Source organism: Nannobrachium achirus (genome assembly GCF_963921795.1).
Source record: "Nannobrachium achirus genome assembly, chromosome: 7".
In the NCBI taxonomy this organism is placed as follows: Eukaryota; Metazoa; Chordata; class Actinopteri; order Myctophiformes; family Myctophidae; genus Nannobrachium; species Nannobrachium achirus.
The window spans coordinates 57503665-57526835 of record NC_137816.1 but is presented as its reverse complement, the minus strand read 5'-3'; the positions used below and the strand labels follow the sequence as shown (position 1 = coordinate 57526835).

The following is a 23171-nucleotide window of genomic DNA, read 5'->3' as shown; positions in this document are numbered from 1 at the left end:
CGGCAGCCGGCTGGAGCGCACACACTCACAGTGAGGAGGACACCGACACACAACTGAATAAAGTGGCCGCGAGTGATCTGCTTGCCTAGCGTGCGATGTAGTTGAAAGGTCCATGATTGTATAATATCCACGTGATTCCACGACTATTAGGAGTTCCTTTATTATCGTCACATCATTGGTCCGGTTTGGTTTAGATTACCTCGTGCTGTTTATCATGAGAGAACCAAGACAGACAGACAGCGAGTGGCGTTCCCTTCAGCTGTGAAAAGCTGGATATGTGCTTCGCCGTATGACGGTGCGTGTCGAGCATAGCAGACATGCAAGCTCACAAAGCTGCAAGTTCCGACATGTTGTGAGCTTGTAGCTCTGATATTTTCAATGCGCGACACCGTCGTATGACAAATACAACTGCACAAAGCAGCGGAGGCAGAAAGCAGCAGCAGCAACAAGCTGTCACGACAGTGTCAGATCATGATACGATTTTAAATTAGTATGATTGGTTTTAAAGGTTGTTCTACTTTATCCAAATAATAATAGACCTATTAATAATAGGCTTAATAACAGCATTTTCCGACGGCTTGCAGGGGGATCAACTATGGAGTGCGATGCCATTGAAAGAACGCACGCACGGCTGTAGGCTATTTACTTTAATGCATGTAATCACGGGTAACGGGGCGGGCGACGGGTCCATTTTTTGACGGGCGGGGCGGGTCTGGTTTTGATTTTTTAATAGTGACGGGTAGCGGGCGGTCCACGGATCTGATTAATGACGGGACGGGCGGGCGCGGGTTGTCAAAATTGGACCCGTGCAGGGCTCTGCTATACGGTATGTGCGTTGGCTCTCGCCAACGTGCTTGGCACTTTGGCTGACTGGTCAGCGTGCATACCTGGCAAATCGGGGTCCCGGGTTCGCCTCCCGGCTGTGACGCTACAATAGCTAAGTACTTGTCCGTAGCCTAATTCACCCAGCACATGACTTATTTGCAGGGATGCAGGTTGCATCGGTATTGGTTATCGGCTAAATTGTTATTTTAAACATCGGTATCAGCCAAGAATTTCCATATCGGCGCATCCCTACTTATTTTCTATCAATTTCACATCCCATGAAGCCTTGTAATCGGGTTTGTTTTTCTTTTGTTTTTGTCACATTCCTAAGCTAATAATTTGTTGACTAGCAGAGATTGTACAAGATACTCCATTAAGTAGAAATATTAAAAAAATATTGAATATATTTCAAAACATAAAATAGCTGATCCACAATTTCATCGTACGAGAATTATATGGTGCACGCACGTGTGGAGGGCACTGGCGCCTAACTCTGTCCTCACTAGGGGGAGCACATATTTGCGTGACATCTCGCCGGCGAGCGCGCCGGAAATAAAGTCGGCTAAAATGGGTATTTTCGGGTATAAAGTCGGCTAAAACGACTTTATTAAATCATATTTTTCCTTTCACAATATTATTCCGGGTGTCTTTGGGGCTTCACATTGTCTGTATGGCAACATGACTGTACGCGCGCCTTCCATACCTTAGCAACAGGCATGATACATTTATTTTAAGAAGTACATTAAAATTTTCCCCTGTTTCTACGCATTGCACCTGTGCAGCTGACCTGCGGAACCTGGGAATATAACATTTTGTCAAGATGGGGAGAATACAAGTGTGGAGAATATAGGCTAATTACTAGTAAGACACCTGAGGGTGGAATGCGACCTCAGGGTGACATGCAACCTCGCCCTAAAGGGCGAGGTCGCGCCAATTCTTGACCATCTGGCCAACCACAGCGTTTCTCTGACGATTCTAGTTGTTGTCATTCTGGGGGGAGTTTGTTCATGTTTTTGTGAGGGTATCAACCCTAGGAGACACGGGGACAACATGCAAACTCCACACAGAAAGGCCCTATCGCTCACACCCTAGGTTGGGTTGGCGATAGGGCCTTTCTGTGTGGAGTTTGCCTAAACATGGAGATGTGGTACAGAAGGACTCATATATGGGCATAAAAAGTATGTCATGTGACATCACTTCCTGTACAGACAGTCAGACAGACAGCCATTGACTCCGACCTAACAATGGCTACTGTCTATGACGGTAGTTCCATATGACATATTGGACTAGACTATCTCCATATATAGTGTTATCCACATCTCCATGTTAGGACTCATATATGGGCATAAAAAGTATGTCATGTGACATCACTTCCTGTACAGACAGTCAGCCATTGACTCCGGATTAACAATGGCTACTGTCTATGACGGTAGTCCCATATGACATATTGGACTAGACTATCTCCATATATAGTGTTATCCACATCTCCATGTTTAGACAGCCATTGACTCCGGCCTAACAATGGCTACTTTCTATGACGGTAGTCCCATATGACATGATGGACTGGACTATCTCCATATATAGAGTTATCCACATTTCGTGTAGCCGCCCTGTACAGGAATTGATGTCACAACTCGCTGACATCACACTGACATCACAGAGGATACGGAAGGAAGGTCACGAGGATACGGAAGGAAGGTCACTCAAGCGACACGGTTCTTCAGAGTATATGCGACCTTTGGTCGCAATAATATCTTAAGTGACAATTTTGTTAAATTTTGCATTTGCAGTAATCTTTATTTCTGTCAGACAACTCACGATTAGAATGAACCAATACAGAATGAACAAAATACAGAATTAATGAACAAATATATTTTATTATTATAACATGAGAATAATTGCAAGTGTATATGTAATATTTAATCTTGGCGTTCAGGCTCTGCTACTCTTTTTCTCCCTGCTCAGCACAATTAGAAAACCATCATTAACCATTAAGAGCAGGGAGATCTATACATAAAAAAAAAAATATATAATAACAACCCCCCCATGGGGAACATAATGAATAGCAGAGCCCACTGGTGGTGCTGGGGTGGCGGTGGGAGCAAACAAAGCCTCACAACCAGAGGCATGGTCAGAGGAACGCAGGATGAGCACAGGCTCAGGTGACCTTAAATACCCACCTAATTGGTCAGCTGATTGCCGCGTCACAGAATGACGTGTGGGTCTTGCTCAATACACATAGGGCAGCACAGTGCAACTTCTAATCTAAGTGTATCTGCCAGAACTCACCTCGCAGGCTACGGTAACATGTAATTTAACAACATAATAACCAGCACAGATAGACAAGGAGACATTCATGGATTTACAGTTAAAAGTAACTTTTATTTTCCGCCCTGGACCCAGGGTATGGCAGCTGTAGCCTGACTGCAAGCGTCAGACTTTTCACACACTGCGTTTCACTTCATTTTGGGAAAGAGTCTGATCCTTCAGAAGGAGATTCTACTTCAGCGGGGGCGGGCTAAAGCCTATTGACGTCACACACACACACACACACACACACACACACACACACACACACACACACACACACACACACACACGCTTACAGCCCCCGGCGGCGACGTGGCGTGACATTGCAAAAATACGTTATTTCTTATATGATTGCATGTTTACGTTAGTGCAAAATGGTATTAAAACGTAATGAAACGGCACTATTGTATAGTTTATTAAAAGAATTCGAGTCGAGTCTGACTCCGCCATGACAGTTTTCACGGACCAATCAGAGTCCACTAGCGACTCACGTGGGCAGAAGAGCACCAATCAGAGTCCACTAGGGACTCTCACGTGGGCAGAAGAGCTCTGAAGGGAGGGGGCTGGGGGGGGGGGGGGGGCTGGGACCGGACCAGCCTACCACGTGCCCCAAGTCTAAAGCCCTGATTGGCCCATTCAATTCGCCCGCTCCTCGGGCGAGCTGAAATAAAATAAATTGAGGTACCTGGCTCCATGTAACCGGCGCCTATGGTGGGGGGCCTCAGCTGTGGTCTGATTGCGGTTTGGGTTGTGAGCTTGTCGGCTATTTTTGAATATAGCTGAAGTATAACTAATAACATAATAATGTTGTAATATTAATAAATTGAATCTGAAAAGTAACATAGCCACCGAAGCTGTAATAATTGTAGTGGCATAAAATGCACAAAATGTGTACTGTATGTGTATTTCAGACGTGATCCAAAGAGATTCCTCTGTGTTCATACAGGTCTACATCAGCTGCTCGGTCATGCTCTGTCGGACAGGGACCCCTGGGTCCATGACAGGGACCCTTGGACCCAGGGGTCCCCGTCCTGAGACCGGGATAGGGACCCCTGAGTCCAGATGCTCTCAAGGTTGTGTCCCAGGGAGCCGGCGTGGAAAGAGATATGCTAACGCTAACTCTAACGCTCAGGCTACGCACTCCGTTTCCCAGGGACCTTTGCGCCTGATCAGAAGCGACGACAGCCGAGGCAAGACACATTTTCATATATATTTTATTTTTAAGTAAACATCAATACAGTTTGTGTTTGTATTTAATATTTCTATTAATTGTATTTAATTTTCTTCTGCTTGAACGTCCTTGGTTTATAGGTTCTGTTCCAATCACCAGCCTGGTCTTCCTGGCTGGCTGTGTCCTGGTGTGTGGAGGAGTGCTGCTCTATTCCAGAAGCTCCAAACGTTCAGTCCCAACCTCTACCAACCTCTGACCTCCAATGACAACAAGCACAGCTTCTTAGGAGCCATCATTATGTCTCCACACAACCTGCAAGGGCCTTAGTTTCTCCACTGGAGCTCTCCTATTATTGCATTATTTTATAATTGTGTTCCCGTTGCTTGATGTTCTGTGTAAAGCACATTTAATTGCCTTGTTGTTGAAAATAAAAAATAAAACTGCCTTAATACCTGCCTTGCCTATTACAGCAGTGGTTCTCAACATGTGGGTCGACCCCCCCAGGGGGTCCCCAGATGAAATAAGAGTGAATTGACAATTTAAGGACTTTTGATAACTTTTTAAAACCTCAAAAAGAAAGAATAGAAAAAGGCCATTGCTGCATCAAAGGTATAATCAACAAACGGGGGTCACGGCCTGAAAATTAAGGTTGAGAACCACTAAACTGTATTGCCTTGCCTACAGTGCAACCTGACTTTGAATCATTAGTGTTTATCACGTTATTAACACCAATCGTTATTGTTATAACCATGATAAGTCCTTGTACTACATTGTTTTAGATTAATGTTCGTCGACTACCTTGTTTCATTGACGAAAACTAAATAAAAAACGAAACAAAAACTAAGGTACTGTGTGATGTCATTTGGGGTATTTTGTATCAAGAACCATTTTGATATAATGGCTGCTAATCCGTCTTTGTATCATGACACTGTACAATAGACATGTAGCTACAAGTCTAGAGACACATTGCACCTGTTGAGTCACTGTTTCATGATCCGATTCCGAACCCTTTGGACTTTGGACATACTTTAACCCCCTGACCCACAGAGCTGTCATTATCTGCTGATCTGTGTCTCTGTCTTTAGCACAGCATGGTTCGGCTTTGTTGCAGAATGTCCCATTTCAAGTTTTCACATGTACAAAGTACAAACATGAAACATCTTGAAGCTCACAATGCATCATATTGCGACCGACACATTGTGAGCTTGTAGATCGGCTATTTTCAAATGGCCAAAATGTAGGCTATACCTCTAGGGCTGAAGTGGTTAACTAACTAAATTGTTAATAAATAAGTGTGGTAGCCTAAAGCTAAAAGTAAAACATTTGGATCCAAGATGTGGATAAGTATTGTACTTAAGTCAATCTACTTACAGAGAAGACATTTTGGTAAAAAAAGTAAATATTCACACCCTTTAAAAATTAAAAGTAATTGTGTTACATTAAGTTTGGGCAAAATTTGTAGCAGTATTTTGCTAAATCTGCCTCGCGATAATAGGCCAAAGTGACATTGTACGTAATGATCGAGCAGTCACTTTATATACACCAAATACACATAGCATGCATAGGTAAAGCAGAATAAAATGTGCCTTTGTTACAGAAAAAAAAAAAAAAAAAATACACACCCCTTCACAGAATAAATAATTATATCTTTATTTTTGGATATAGTTTACACATTTGGCGTCTGTAATCAGTGATGTAATCAACATGGATTCAACAGTATAGACGGGTTTCTGGTCCACATTACACTGATAAAACTAGATGCGTGCGCAGGGTCCGTACCAAAATTAGCCAATGAAACCAGTGCTCCCCAAAACAACAGGTTTGGGGATTGGACGGAATTGATTACATGATACAGTCAGCTGTGCATTTAGTCTCAATGTTTGTAAACAAGAAACCTGTCTATATACACTGTGGTATTTGAACCTATGGGCCAAAATTGTGAGTGAAAAATATAATATAATATATAGGCCTACCCTACAGCAAACTGTCAGTCCAGCAACTAAATAATAATAAGTGCAGTGCTCACACTATACTACACGTGACAGTGTTGAGTAAATGATTTGTGTGAACTTTCCCAATATGGCAAGGTCTAATATTCTACAAAAGTGATTTCAGTGACTTTATACTAAGTGAAATTAACATTACCGAAATGTTCTAGCAAAAACAAAAGCCACAACTTTGTGGTGTTTATTAGCCTTTTTATGTTACAACTAACAGATCTCCATTTCACCTGCGTGATAATGTAACACTATATGTTCAGTCAAACAGCTACACAACTATTCCCATACAAAACATGTACAAGTGGTTCCATAATCCAGTGGTTCTCGACCTATGGAGGGGGTTGGCATCCTCAGATGAAACTGAAGTGACAATTTAAGGACATTTAATACCTTGAAAAAAGAAAGAAAGAAAAGACCATTACTGCATTAAAAGTAATCAACAAACGATGCTATAAAAATGGGTCAAACATTGGCCAAACAATATAAGAGGCAAACTAGACTATCTACTGACAACACCTTGTACTTATAGATCGATTATTTTCATCTGTGGAAACGAGTCAAACCAAATGAAATGCTTCAACTCCTTCATTCTAAGTGCTTATCAGGGAGGTGTGTCCCCAGTTCAAATATGATTATTTTGCGGGGTCCCCTGTTCAAATATTATTTTCAGGGGGTCGCGGCCTGAAAATGTTGAGAACGATGTAAGATTACGTTGAATTCAACAGCTACACAACCATTGCTATATTTTAATACAGTGGTTTAGTACATGTGGTTCCATGGTTCCATAACCTAACTACAATGGGAAGGTCTAGTGCCCCGATATAATTACATTCAACAATGGCCATTTTTAATTTCTGCACTTGTTCTGGGGCCTGGATTAGAATTTCAATATCATCTATTCTCCGTCAGGTAGTCAACTTGCATCTCATTTATATTTGTTCCATAAATGAATGCCCTATTTTTTACTTCCATCATACGACGATGTCATGCAAATGTAACTAGCCGCATCAGATCGGCTATCTTTTAAAAGATTTTGAAAGTTTTCAATTAACAACACCAGGTTGAAAGTGTGTCTGTGGCCAAATACATCTAATTTTGGGGTTCCTTGGCGTGAAAAGTTTTAAGAACCACTGATTCAGAAGGCATTTGTAGAATGGGCATCAGGTCTAAATGGGTTTTAAAGAGGCCAGTGCATAGACTGGATGGTTTAAGATCAGTCCCCACACCAATGCAACTCCTTGCAACATGCAACAACTTGAAACTATTATCCTCAATGGCAGTTGGAGGGAGTTGCATTGATGTGACATGGCCTTAAAATAGTTTTGACTAGGCATTAGTGTGGTTTGGCCTCACTGTCAACACCATCAGAGCTCAAGACCAGAGTTCTGAGTTCTTACAATATTCTGTGCTTTTATTTCCATGGAGCTGACCCACCCTTAAATCTGACAAAAGCCCATACAAGATACAAGTTTTACAATTATTTGTCTTTGCTGAACGAGGGGTCACGTGACAAAAGCGTAATATAAGCAATTAAGGTATTCACGAACCGACTGCAAAATATTTCACATCGAATTACATGCCGTGTCAGATAAAATAATATCTCCACGTTAATGGTCAAACAGCTCTATTTGGGTAAAGTGATGATAATATAAGGACACATTCAAGTATCTGCCATTCTGACCATGCATAAAGTCACCATACCAATTTTTGATTGTATTGTGTTGTTCAAAAACATGTTGTTTTCTTTTTGAAAAGTTCATATTTTGGAGCTGGTTTGTGCCCGGGAGCAGATGAAATGTATAGGCCTGTCACAATTAATAGATAATTGTCTAATCGCAGTTATTTGACATAATCGCAATTACTTTGTCATAATTGACCGAATTCACGTTACGCAACTTCCTGGCGCTGACGTCACGGTAGCAGGGGAAAAACTACTAATATCCCATAGAGTTAACACAGAAATCGCAAATGTAATCAATTTCCCAATAGTAATGTATAAAATACGACTAGCATGATCAAGAACACAAGATAGTAAAAGGCATAATTTACTTTACTGTTCGAAATAATGATTTGTTGGCTTTAAGTCCAGCTATTTCTATGTTATTTTTGGTTATTTTACCCTCCAAAGCTGACATCAGCACCAGGAAGTTGCTGAGAAATTCACTGAGTGCGCATGCGTGGGCGGGCTGTGAATAGGGTCTATCGCCATAATCGTGACAGCCCTAGAAATGTATTCAAAAGGTAGGTCACACAGTGCACAGAGCAATGACTGTGCTCAGCACAGCAGTTATTAATATTGTATTTATCTAACATGTACTACACCACATATGCAAGCATATTTCACCGTCATGTCTGAAATGTAAGGCTTAACGTTTTTTATACACCATCGTTCGACGTAGTACAAATCAAGCACGAACCCATGGAATGCGTCCGAAATTCCATTCCAACATTCTATTCTGTGTTCCAAATTTAGTAAGCAAGACCTTTTAGTATGTCTAGAACATGGAATTCATACTCAATTTGGGAAATTACAGAATGCAACATTGGCAACAGGAACCTGCACATGTAGTACCTCCGTTTTGTCACAAGATGGGGCACTTTCCTAACATTCCGCCTGGTCTGATTAGTATGTCTGAAATTAAACATAATACATATAGGGCATCGCAGTTGAAGCCCCACCCTGTCTTCACTCTGGTGTCGGAAGCGTTTTCCCCATTCATTTCTTCCATAGACATTTCATAAAGTATTTATTTAAACGTGTTTAAGCCTTGGACAAAGCCACCTCGGCTGGAGAGGAATCATGACAATATTCAATTTTTTTTGAATGCAACAATTAATTAGAAAGCTGAAAAAAGGGTACAAGACTGTGTACATCATTATTTTTAAAATTGCGGAAACTACACTCCCAGAATGCATTGTGAATGACACTTGTTTCCTGAAATCACGCTCAGTTTAGTTAGGGTATATATATATGTCAGCATATGGCCTGACATGTAGTGATTGTCATCTCTGTGGACTCTCTTATCGTCATCTTTAACACAGTGCATCATATTTGTAAAAGAAAGAAACTCGCTCACAGAGTTCTGCTGAAGTGCAATAATCTGCCAGGCAGACAGGGGGCAGTAGCTACTTCTGCGGTAACCGCAAGATATGTGAAAGAAGCTAGACCAATCACAGACGTCGATTTCACGGGATGTACATGTTTAGCAGTATGGGAAATGCAGTTCTTCTCCGTGCGATCTTGATTAAACGTGTTTTTACTAAAACTAGAGTGATTGCATACATACTAGGGGGTTCTACAGGAGCATATAGAACCATTTTACAACCACCAGCCTAGTGGTAAGTGTACATTGAATTGCTACGACTTTGTGGCTGTTAATGAAAAACCTTATGGTAAAAGTGAATGGCCAGCTTGCTTCCGACACCTCACTGCGATGCTCTATTGTGTAGGCAGTGAGACTCACAAAGGTATGATGGAAAAATACCATACCGATTGGTATGTAGCTGGGGATGGGACCATATGAAAATTACATGTCACAATTATTGTGGCAAAAATAATTGTGATTAACTCAACTGGTGCCAAAAAAAAAAACCTTTGTAGGGCTTCTCCGCCATGCCCGAGGAACCCAAAGATTTAATAAGCTTTAATTTAAAAAAAGGAAAAACTCTGGGATCTGTTTCAACACGGACACATTTGGAGACGGACCCATTAACATTGAGACCGCAAACCGGAAGCGGATGGTCCGTCCTCTATTCCTGCCCGTTAGCTTTCTGTGTAAACACCACGGCTTACAGATAGAGAACAGATGGATGTATTTTCAAAGTTTTAACGGATTTGAGAAGCTGATGGAATACCCTCACACACGATGCATAGCAGTGCACGATGGAAACTGGATCGCACCCGCGATAAAAGGTAAGAGAAGCCAGGCAGTGAAAGACAGAAAAATCTTCGGTTTCCTCGGCTGCGTATACAACCAATGAGTTAAAGATTTGCTTAAAACCTAAAATGCCACTTTTGTCGACCACTTGAACCCCCAGCATCCCTATTCTGGTGGGAAAGTTTGTCCCAAAAATAGCAGATCTACAAGCTCGCTGTTTTTGGCGAGTGAAATAAGAGGGTACCAAATTGAGCAATCTTTACAGGTCTGTTTTTTCAATTATAGAGGGTTTAAGTGGTACTGAATTTTCAGCTCAGCAAAAGCTAATTCATCCTATGACCTTATCACGATAAACGATAATGATCATCGTCCCATCCCTCATATGTACAGTAGCAATAGCCTGCAGGGGCCATCGCCATGCTGGCTCATGGTGGACGTTTTGGTAAAAAAAAATGTTTTGCCACGGCCCACGGACATCCAAAATGATTGGATAATAATATTACCAGAAATAAAAAGAGCTAGCTAGTTGATGAATTGAATCGACCCCAATGGAAACAAGACCACAAGGTTTGGTGCAATCCTTTTAGACAAAGTGTTTTGACTGCTACTCGTTCGGTTTTGCATTTCTATCTAATAAAATATTCAAGTGTGAAACTCTGAAAGTGTTCAAATGGAACGAAATGGACCCTTACAGGTCCATTTGTACACTCTCAGAGTTATGGGGGTCCTTGCAAATAAAACATTTGAGAACCACTAGCACCAGTGGACTCAAAATATCCATATATGGAGATCATTGACCATCTGTTTGCCTGTGTCCATTTATACCTATATATGGAGATATCTGTATCTGTCTGTCTGCATCCATTTTATGCCCATATATGGAGATCTATGCAGACACAGTGCCGGTTCCGGAAAACCCTGATGTCAGACATCAGAATCCCACCTGATACACGTGTTATCATATCCTTGCTATGGGACTGTTATCAAAATTGTCATACCTTAGAGAAGGCTCAGTAGTCAGACTACCAGCTACCAGTAGCTGGGTAGTCCCAATATCAACCTTAATATCAGCCGAGAAGAAAGAAAAAAAAAGTTGCTCCCGAAGCGAGATTCGATACCGCGCCCAGTGACATCAGCCACCCGACGCTACCGTTCACGCCACTATAGACGACGGAGCCGCGCCGTCTCAGGCGCCGATGAGCCCCGTGAGGAGCCGCCGAGGCGAGCGATAGCGAAGCCGAGTCGCCGCGACGAGCGGTGCGAACGGCGCCTGAGCCGACTCAGCGGCGTTACCGAATTATGTGCCGTTATGGACAGAATAGTAAATTTTGACCAGGGGACTGCTCAAATAAAGGAGTATCCACGTTGTCAAAAATAAGAGCAGACAAAAGAACGAGCGATTTCCAACCGTCTCGTTAGCTCAGTTGGTAGAGCATGGGACTAGTAAAACTCAGACCCGGGTTCGATTCTCACAGGGAGCCACCAGTACGTTATTCCAGAGAACGTGCGTTGGCGCATGCGCATTGCAATGACAAGTCTATGGGTGATATCGGAACTACCAGCTCCTGGTAGTTGGTAGTCTGACTACTGAGCCTTGGCCAAGGCATGACAGGGGTGATAACAGACCCATCCCAAGGGAGGATAACACGGGGATCGGCTGAGAATCCGAACCTTTCGTGCTGGTTCCAGAAAATCGCATATCGGGTCGGGTCGAGGCCGGGCACTGCACTACCTACTGCGGCGGGGAAAGTGCGTGCCGAATTTGAAATAGGGAATGAATGCCCCACCCTTTAATGCAAACCCCATTATACCTGTTGTCATAGGACCCGTTTTGACCATCTGTTTGCCTTTGTCCACTTATGCCCATATATGGAGATCTCTGCAGACACAGTACCGGGTCCGGAAAACTCTGATGTCAGACATCAGCTCTGAGCAGGGTTTCCTGCAGCACTTTATTGGTCAGGGGGGCCCCCTGACCTAAAATCTGTCCCCCCTGGCCAAGAGACAAGAGTCAACCTCTCCTTTTATGTTGAGGGCAAAAATAAGAATTAGTCTAAAATGAGGGAATTAATTTAGTTGTGTTTTCTGACATCATGGGCACATTTATGTGATTTTTATTGGGCAAAATTAAGAATTAATATTACAAATTAAGTGAATTAATTACTTGAATTAATTAATTATTAATTATCAAAAGATTTTGGCGCACGCGCAAAGTCAAGACTTTTTCCTGCAGGAAACCCTGATACGGGATATGGCCATTTTATGCCCATATATGGAGATCTCTGTGAATGCCCTACCCTTTAATGCAAACCCCATTATACCTGTTGTCATAAGAGCCATTTTGACCATATGTTTGCCTGTGTCCATTTAGCACATACAGTGGTTAGCAGTTAAGATTGGCAGTGTCACCAGTTGGCTGCCTCTGTGGCACCACTGTAGTGCCACTGAGTAAATGTGAGTAAATGTGGTACCACCTTTTTTAGAGGTGTTACAGCATGTAATGTGGCTTATCTGCCACAGGGAGGCACATGTGAGTCCATGAACCCTACATTACAGTGTTGGCAACACAGCAAGGGTGAACAGATTCATTGTGATTGTTATTAATTAAAGAAAACTTAGACGACAATGCAGAGTTCAGGTTGAATTGAAATGCAATTGTTGCTTTATACACAACTGTGTTTATTATACTTAAAAGCATTTGACAAATGAAAAACTAGATGTGCCTAGAACTCAACTAGATTTGTAATAATAAGTATGCTAATGAATTCTAATTTCCCCATGACCCATGACAGGAAAATAATAATAATAATAATAGGCCTAATAGTACATAAAATATTCAGTCAACAATTAGAAAAATACGGTTTAAATAAAACAAATTGAAACAGTTTGAATGGACAACATTTTAGAGGCTAAAGGAACAATTTATGAGTTTGCATTCTGTAGTGCTAGTCTAGTGGATAGTGTCATGTAATGGCATATGGGAGAACAGAGTTTAATCCCCTGCTGAGGAATCTATTTTTCAAGAACTTCGTAAGAGTAATGCTGCATTCACACTACGAAAAGCCAAGCTAATGGTTTGCTTGGTAATTCAATGTATTCTCTATGCAAACCAGCTTAAAACATTTCCAGCTTTTTTCCAGCTTGGAAATTTTTAAAGCTGGTTTGCATAGAGAATACATTGTATTACCAAGCATTGAATACTTTATTAGAAGATTGCATACCAAGCATTGAAGACTTTATTAGAAGATTGCATAGCAAAAGGTACAGTTTCATGACGGTACAGTTCACTGGTACAAGGTCTACTACAAGGAGATCCATGAAAAGACTAAGCTTATTTCCACTGGAAACCATTAAAGTATCTCATATAACATTGAATGACAGACAAATAGAACACAGTACTATGCAGTAGATATGTAAAGAGAAATTTTACCAGTTGCGAACGGCTGCTGCCTGATTTTCATTACACCTTGGCACCAAGGTACATAATACATTATTATTATAATGTTTTTTTATTTTTTATTAGAGAAATAATGCAAAGTTCTTCGAATGACCACAACTCCCAAGCTACAAGTCCCAACCCCCCATGTGACACAGTTTAGCAAACAAACTCACAGAGAGAGTCAGACACACACAGTGGGGGGTTGGGGGGTTGGGGGTTTGGGAGTACACGGGTACGAATTCTGGCCAGGCCACCTACTTGCTGAAGTGTCCCTGAGCAAGACTTTTAAATCCCTAAATTAAGAAACAATCTCTATTGAAAGAATACTAATGACTTATTTTATTATCGTTTTAACTTTGTCTCTTCTGCAATCATCATAGGGATATACAAAATAGCCGTAAAGTGATTACTAACTTCTAATTGTTGAATGGAAGATTTTATTGTATTGTTTTTTCAAACCATTAGCTTGGCTTTTCATAGTGTGAATAAGGCAAAATATTTTTTAACATGATGAACATACAGTTAGTGGCCGTTGAGCTTGTCACATTTTCTGGGGCATTTTTCTACGATCTGTCCATAGACTCTACACATGTAAATGCAGAAACTCATTGATCAATAGCAGGTTTCACTTTTATATGATATTTTATATACGATTGAGAGAGAGAGATTTCATATTCCGATTATGCTTGGATAATTATTCCTTTGACAGTGGTAAAATAGTACAGTCAGAGTGTAGCCTCGTCATCGCAACCATGATACAACAAGCATAATGTTTTGCACAAGGGGATAAACTGATCTTTCAGTCTCACTCTCTTGAGTTGACTGTGAAACTGAACACTACACCTCTTGACATGCAAATTAACCCAATATTCTATCAATGGTCCTGGCAGCATGAGGTGTGAAGCTTACTTACTTTTCATTCTCATGATGCACACACAGCAAAAATAACTTCTCTTGCACTCTCTCTTTCGTTGATATAAGTTAAATGAAGTCAGTGAAGTTTATAGAATATAGTCTATCTAGACCGGGAAGTTGAGCGTAGCCTGGTCCAACAAAATACATCTCTGCAGTCTGCACATAACATCTCTGCACAAACACATGCACCTCAAATGAAACTATAGGTCCATGCTACTTAAAGTTAACTCTTAAGGTAAAGTATTGACATCAAAATGTACTTAAAGTATCAAAAGTAAAAGTACTCATTATGCAGAATGTCCCATTTCACAAGTTTACAATGTATACAAATATTGTGCAGATCTAGCCTACAAGCTCACAATTCGTGGCATCGCAAGACATTGTGAGATTAATTGTAGATCATCTGACGTTTTGGCTGAGTGAAGTGGGTAATTTATGTTTTGTAATAATAATCCAAATCTACAAATGAATTTAGTAACATTTCTTTAGTAATTGGAAACACTCAAGTTAAGTACTTAAAGAAGAAATTATATTTAAGTACAATACTTAATTAAATCAAATGTACTAGTTAGGCTACTTTCCACCGGTGGTGTTTGTTTTCTGTGAGAGAGTGTTACCACATTTGCTATATTCTGTGAGTGAAACAAGCGACCAGGTCTATGAAAACAAGCCCAAAAGAAGCAACCATTTCACCACTTGAACTCTATTACATCAGCTATTTTAAAAAAATTATCTTGAAATTAAGGACAAATAAGCCACTACACTTAAGAAACTAGCCCTAACAAAAGCAACCCACAACTATGAATCTTTACAAGCGACTTTACAGGAAAACAGGACCAAAGTCACTTAAAATAAGCAGACCCAGCAACACTGGCAGGCTAGAGTTGTTAAGACATGTTGCATGCTCAAAGATAACTGATCTGCAAACCTTTGGGGGAAGGGAAGGTTGTGTCTAGGGCTTCTTTGATTCACATGCAAATTTTCCCAATATTCTATCAATGGTCCTGGCAGCCTGAGGTGTGAAGCTACCTACAGTTTACTTTTCATTCTCATGATGCACACACAGCAACAGCCACTGAGTCATCAAAACTAATGTCTAATCAATGTCCAGTATACAATGCGTGTCAGATGCGATGCATGTTGTTGATAAAAGTTTGTTCATAGAATATATCTATCCACCATAAAACTATACCAGAGTATCAGATGGGAAATCTCTCTCTCTGGCTTTAAAGGGATCCCTGGCTAATACGACAAATACGCCTTAATACATTATAATTGCCCTGCATAAATACAATGTAAAATCAAAAACACCTTAATGATTTTATTTCTTCTAGAAATAGCTAATCTTTCACTCAATAGGGGAAATGCCCGTCGCAAGTTGATGATGATCAGATTCCAAACTGTTCCCTTTCCTCCTTTAAAAAAAAAATCAAATTTATGATCGCCAGTGGTGTAAAGCAACTAAGCCTACATTAGTACAGTTGTGAGATATTTGTACTTTACTTGAGTATTTCCAATTTCCAATACTTTCATTTCTACTTCATTATATATTGGATCCAAATATTGTACTTTTACTCCACTACATTTATTTGAAAACTTTAGTTAGTAATTACTTTGCACATACACTTTTAATATTATAAAATATACATTTATCCACTTTACACCTATTTATACCATGGCTATTTGAAAATAGCCGATCTACAGTCCATTGCAGAGATTTGAATGTTTTCACTTAAAATGTGTTTGGTTCTAACTTCTGTACTGTCATTGATTATGATAGATTTCAAATCTTTTGTGTTTGTTTTGTCTAACATTGTTTAGTGTAAGAAACATAGTTGTTTTTTAAAGTAGCAATCTTTAAAAAAGAAAATACTCACAATTACTTATTGTATTTAATTACTTATTGTGATAATCAACTTCTAATGGTTGGCTGGAGGATTTTATTGAATTATTTTATTTATTCTTTATTTTTACTGTCCTGGAGACTTTGAAATTAGAATAATTAATTTGTTTAATGTTGTTAAATATGATAAACAGTTGTGAATAAAGCAATAATTGCTTTTCAGTTCATTAGAACTCGCATGTAAATTCACCCTTTCCCCTGGATTCCAGAGTTTAGTAATACATCTTTTTAATACAATTGCCAACAAGTCATTGCTGTTGACTGAAAGATTGTTTTTGGCTCAAAATCTACTCATTCTTGAAAATTAAATTAACTACCCAGTTAAGCAACAAACCTGTCTCATATGCCTTTATCTGGGCATTAGTTGCTCTCTAACCCCACCTAGTGGTTGTGGCATGTAACAACGTGGTGCCTCAACTGATCTGGCTGCCATGGTGGTACCACATCAGTGCCACGACCAGCACTTTCAAGGTACAACCACTGTATACTGTATGAACATCAGAACACGTCATCTGTAACCATGGCATTTTTTGTTGACTCATGTGGTGTACGGGATGTCAGAGCCTTTTATGATGTCACAATGAATCAGCGCTTGCGCCGGTTTCCTCAGAAACAGCCTGATGTCAACAAACATCTCCGCATACGGAGATTCCGAACGTTTCGTGCCGGTTCGGGAAAACCGTGCATCGGGTCGGGCCGAGGCCCGGCACTGCACTCTGCGCCGCGGCGGGGAACGCGCGTGCCGAATCTGAAGCCGGTGGGACGAACGGTTCTCGAGATACGCGGGGCACATACATACATACCATACGTATACTCACAGAGATGTCTCGCATTTATTGTAAGATAAATCCTCTCTCTCACACTTCTGCCAGCGTGCCAGAGATCACCCTCCCCTGTGCCAATGTTGGCACCGTGCCTAAGGTTTCCTACCCGTCATGGGGGAATGTATTACACCATAGACCACATGAGACTGACACATATGTCCATATATTGTACCTATGGGCAATGGGAATTCCAAGATATGGGCATAATATTGATGGCATCGGGATCTCCAATGAATGGTTAGCAGCACCACTCGAATAGGGACAAGGACTGACAGATACAGAGATATTTCCAATTGCATCTTTCTAGTTTATGTCCATAATAACACATTTCTCCCTTTAAAAAACCTGCACTATCCACTTTTTCCCCTGTTAAATAGTTAATGTATCGATTTTAAATTGATACGTATCGTATCACCATGATTGAACCAATATCGTCCATGTATCATATCGCCAACCACTGGAGGATTGATTTGGGGGTTTGTATTGCAAATCAAGCATCAATCAAACTTGATGACATCACACATTGTACTTTACAATACTAACCCCAAAATCAATCCTCCAGTTCTAGGCAACACGGAAGAGGGGGAACTTTTTTTTAAATTTCCATACAACTCCTCTAAGGTATATTAATGACATATTTCAATATTGAAAATGGGTGGTCTTCCCTTTTAAAATGTACCGTTACACCCCTGATACTCACCCGTGCTGGGCCCCTGATTCAGCCCGGGAAAAAGACTTGGAGAGGCCCTCATTGCGCGCTATAGAGAGAGATCTCTCTCTATAGCGCTGCTGCTACTCAAAGATTTGCCATTTCAGATCATGACAAGTGACAAGCCAGTGGGCCAATTATTGTACATGAGTTATATTTTGTCGTTGTCGGGTGGAAACCTTGTATGTCCAAAACAGTTTGTTTTGTATTTATCGTTTTAAAAATGATTTAAACTAGTGAAAACAGCCGATCTACAAGCACACAACGCCCTGCACCGCGAGGCGTTGTGTGCTTGTAGATCTGCTGTTTTCACTAGTTTTGTGCAACTAGTGAAAACAGCAACTAGTGATGAAGCAGGGCTTTGCTTTGCGAAAAAATGTATACATTTGAAACTTGGAGATACAAGGTTTCTGCCCGACAGTGACGATTTACTTTGTTGGCTGCCCAGCCCCCAAAATGGAACGAACATTTTATTTTAATTTTTTTCCCAATGGCCGGCCTGGACCGGCCGGGAATGAACCGGCCGTTCGGGAGTTGTCCCGCTTTTCCCAATGGCCAGCACGTCCCTGCCCGTAGCAAACAGGGCCCTGCTGTTGGGAGGTGAAAGACAGATCAGGCAGGACGGAGGACTGGTGGATGTCAAACACGTCACCCAGAACCACGTCCCCGGCCTTGTACAACCTGTTGAGATGAAACGGTGCCTGGAACTCACAGGAAGAGGAAGACAAAAGAGAGAAGGAGGAGAACAACATCACCAATGAAAGCAGATGTGTGTCTAGAGAAGCCCTCATGACTGTCCTGCTCTGTCTCACACCCTCCCTCCTATCCCTCTAACATCCATTGTCCAGTTGTTTTATACACACTGCTGTGCCCGTCCCCTGTGCCACCTTATGGCATTACGTAATATTCCCATCTGGGCAGAGGCAGACAGTTTACGTGTGAAAACACTTCTTTTCGTTTCCTTTCGCTGTTACCTTCAGGGGTCGCCACAGCGAATCATCTGCCTCCATCTCACCCTGTCCTCTGCCTCCACTTCTTTCACACTGACTAACCTCATGTCCTCTTTCACAACATCAATAAATCTCCTCTTTGGTTTTCCTCTAGGCCTCCTGCCTGGAAATTCCAACCTCAGCATCCTTCTACCGATATACTAACTATCCTATTCACTCCTCTGTACTCCAAACCATCTCACTTTGGCCTTTAGGGAGTACCGAGTGCGCATACCGGTACAACGTTTTACGCAGATCGGTGCAGATTTAGGTAAAAACACGAATCAGCCTGTACCACCATGAGACTGATTGAAACATTTCAAGTGGCATTTCTTCCTCTGTGTGTCTCAATGTGCGTGCAAATTTAACAGAAAACGCACACTGTGTTCATGCTTTGAGGTGTTTTGTTAGAAACGGAGCAAACTCGAGACATCCATTTGGTTTAATGACTATAGTGATACTGTGTACTGATTTGTGTGATGTTTGGACATCTGTAGGAGTCATACATCTGTAGGAGTGATAAATAGATAAACGTGTTGGGTAGGCAGACAACAGACTATACCCAGGTGGGTACAGATTAAACATGAGCTGGGCAAGCAGGCAGGCAGGTGTGTGTTTATCACTGACATCTGGCCCATGGGGTGATGAAACAGTAACTCAACAGGTGCAATGTGTCTCTAGACCTGTAGCTATATGTCGATTGTACAGTGTCATGATACAAAGACAGATTAGCAACCATTATATCAAAATGGTTCTTGATACAAAATACCCCAAATGACATCATACAGTAGCTTAGTTTTTGTTTCGTTTTTTATTTCGTTTTCGTCAGTGAAACAATTGAGGTAGTCGACGAACATTAATCTAAAACAATGTAGTACAAGGACTTATCATGGTTATAACGATAACGATTGGTGTTAATAACGCGATAAACACTAATGATTCAAAGTCAGGTTGCACTGTAGGCAAGGCAATGTAGTTTAGTGGTTCTCAACCTTAATTTTCAGGCCGTGACCCCCGTTTGTTGATTATACCTTTGATGCAGCAATGGCCTTTTTCTATTCTTTGTTTTTGAGGTTTTAAAAAGTTATCAAAAGTCCTTAAATTGTCAATTTACTCTTATTTCATCTGGGGACCCCCTGGGGGGGTCGACCCACATGTTGAGAACCACTGCTGTAATAGGCAAGGCAGGTATTAAGGCAGTTTTATTTTTTATTTTCAACAACAAGGCAATTAAATGTGCTTTACACAGAACATCAAGCAACGGGAACACAATTATAAAATAATAGAATAATAGGAGAGCTCCAGCGGAGAAACTAAGGCCCTTGCAGGTTGTGTGGAGACATAATGATGGCTCCTAAGAAGCTGTCCTTGTTGTCATTTGAGGTCAGAGGTTGGTAGAGGTTGGGACTGAAAGTTTGGAGCTTCTGGAATAGAGCAGCACTCCTCCACACACCAGGACACAGCCAGCCAGGAAGACCAGGCTGGTGATTGGAACAGAACCTATAAACCAAAGAAAATGAAATACAATGAATAGAAATATTAAATACAAACACATACTGTATTGATGTTTACTTAAAAATAAAAATAAAATATATATGAAAATGTGTCTAATTGCCTCAGCTGTCGTCGCTTCTGATCAGGCGCAAAGGTCCCTGGGAAACGGAGTGCGTAGCCTGAGCGTTAGAGTTAGCGTTAGCATGTCTCTTTCCACGCCGGCTCCCTGGGACACAGCCTTGAGAGCATCTGGACTCAGGGGTCCCGGTCTCAGGTCGGGGACCCCTGGGTCCAAGGGTCCCCGTCCTGGACCCAGGGGTCCCTGTCCGACACAGCATGACTGAGCAGCTGATGTAGACCTGTATGAACACAGAGGAATCTCTTTGGATCACGTCTAAAATACACATACAGTACACATTTTGTGCATTTTATGCCACTACAATAATTACAGCTTCAGTGGCTATGTTACTTTTCTGATTCAGTTTATTAATTACAACATTATTATGTTATTAGTTATACTTCAGCTATATTCAGAAATAGCCGACAAGCTCACAACCCAAACTACAATCAGACCACAGCTGAGGCCCTCCACCATAGGCACCGGTTACATGGAGCCAGGTACCTCAATGCCCCCCCCCCCGCTACTATAATATCTTTCAATGAATTAATTCTGTGACTGGCGGACTGACGAGTGCCAGACTGTGCCACGGAAGAATGAAGTCCGCCTTCCTTTACCGTCCGGGTTAGAATACACTCGCTCCAATGGTTCCCCCCTTCCCCCCCCATGGCCTGGGCTTGGGGTAAGCCAGGAACCCACTGCAGCGAGTGTGTGTTCTAGACGGTAGATGAAGACCAGGGCCGTCAATTGGGTATGGCAGGGGTAAGCTGCTATTGAATTAAAATGAGTGTAGGCTTTCCTCCTCGAAACAGTATTTCTTTTGGTGAGTAACAAAATTCTATTTTTAATATTTGCTACAGACTGTAGTGCACATGAGGGATTGACATGGAGCTTCTGTGGACAATTTGGAGATAATTAAGTAAAACTCAGAAGAAGTTTTGCGGCTAATATGGCTAACAGAACGGCAACTTTTGGAATTTGGATGGCTCAGATGGAGGAGCTGGGACAGCAAGGAATGGAGGCTATGGAGGAATAAACGGTGAGTTAATATGAACAGAACTGACTGCCTGGAGTTAGCATAACATAGACAATGTGAAGCCCCAAAGACACCCGGAATAATATTGTGAAAGGAAAAATATGATTTAATACCCGAAAATACCAATTTTAGCCGTCTTTGTGCCCTCCACATAATAGGGCACAAAGTAATAATAATTCGGATGAAGGATGAAATTGTGGATCAGCTATTTTATGTTTTGAAATATATTCCATATTTTTGGAATATTTCTACTCAATGGAGTATCTTGTAGGCTACAATCTCTGCCAGTCAACAAATTATTAGCTTAGGAATGTGACAAAAACTAAAGAAAAAACAAACACAATTACAAGGCTTCATGGGATGTGAAATTGATAGAAAATAAGTAGGGATGCGCCGATATGGAAATTCTTGGCTGATACCGATGTTTAAAATAACAATTTAGCCGATAACCAATACCGATGCAACCTGCATCCCTGCAAATAAGTCATGTGCTGGGTGAATTAGGCTACGGACATGTACTTAGCTATTAATTCCCACCAGTGATGACACAAAGACTGATGATTCCTTTACCTCCTCGTGCTCTCTGAAGGAGTCAGGATGAGCCTCCATTCCAAATCTGAACTGAGACTTGCTGGGGCTGCTGTAGATCTGCACAGTCTCGTCCGTCACACACCTGGTGATGAAACGATACAATCATTACTCCGACTACATGGATAGTCAATGCATTTGGGTCCCCATCCGGAATCAATGGGGGAACATTTATTATAATCAATTTATTGTCTTAGGAATGCGACAAAAATGAAAAAATATTATTGAACTCAAGTCTCCCTGGCGTGAGTAATCAATTGAAAAAAAGTCATTTTGGGGGTGAACTACTCCTTTAACACCTGGAGTGCCTAATACGTGTTAACGATCTGACCCGTGAAGTGCCGCGGCCCGTTAACCTGGCGTGTTAACTGGTTACCATGGCAACCAAGATCCCCTGCGCTACCATAGTCGGGAGTGAGCGAAAAGACTCAGTTTCCCACGATGCCTTGCAAAAAACTACATCCGGCGACTTCCACCCCCCCCCCGAATGTATTCATCCTGTCTGCTGAAAAAATAGATACACGTATATCTCGGGTTCTATTCCCATATCGCACGTTTGGTCAAAACTGCCTGTTTTCTATGGACCATAAGTTACACACGGATCATCGCGGTTGTATTTTTTCATCTCTGTGTGAAAGAAAATACTTTCGGAAAGGAAAAAGCTTTGGTAGTAATCTATATTAGTTATGGCAAAACTATGCCAGTCAAAGTCTTAATAAGCATGTTAATAAAGTTTTCAATCAATCAATCAATCAATACCCATTTTGGATGATGGTGTGGGCGGGGCTGTCATCATGGGGCGTGGCCTTGCAGGACTCCACAAAGAGCTGCGTTCCGGGGATGGGAGGCGTGGTCTCAACCTGCACGTAGATCCTCTCCTTCAGGGACACGCCCACTGGATACAAGCTGGGATGTTTCTTGTGTCTGGAAGGACCCACCAATCAGGTTAGATCTTACATCATTTAACTATTT

General features: G+C 41.4%; 1 protein-coding gene across 3 annotated transcripts in view; it reads left to right on the top strand.

Annotated features, from left to right (window-relative positions):
* The window catches only part of LOC308288546 (collagen alpha-3(VI) chain-like), a 43501-nt gene extending 38384 nt beyond the window's left edge, over window positions 1-5117 (top strand). For all 3 annotated transcript variants that reach the window (XM_080730010.1, XM_080730009.1, XM_080730008.1), the window contains 2 exons: window positions 4082-4325; window positions 4447-5117. In XM_080730010.1, coding sequence (XP_080586136.1) covers window positions 4082-4325; window positions 4447-4562 — 360 coding nt within the window. In that variant the 3' untranslated portion in view covers window positions 4563-5117. The remainder of the gene's footprint in view (window positions 1-4081; window positions 4326-4446) is intronic.
* The last annotated feature ends 18054 nt before the right edge of the window (window positions 5118-23171 follow it).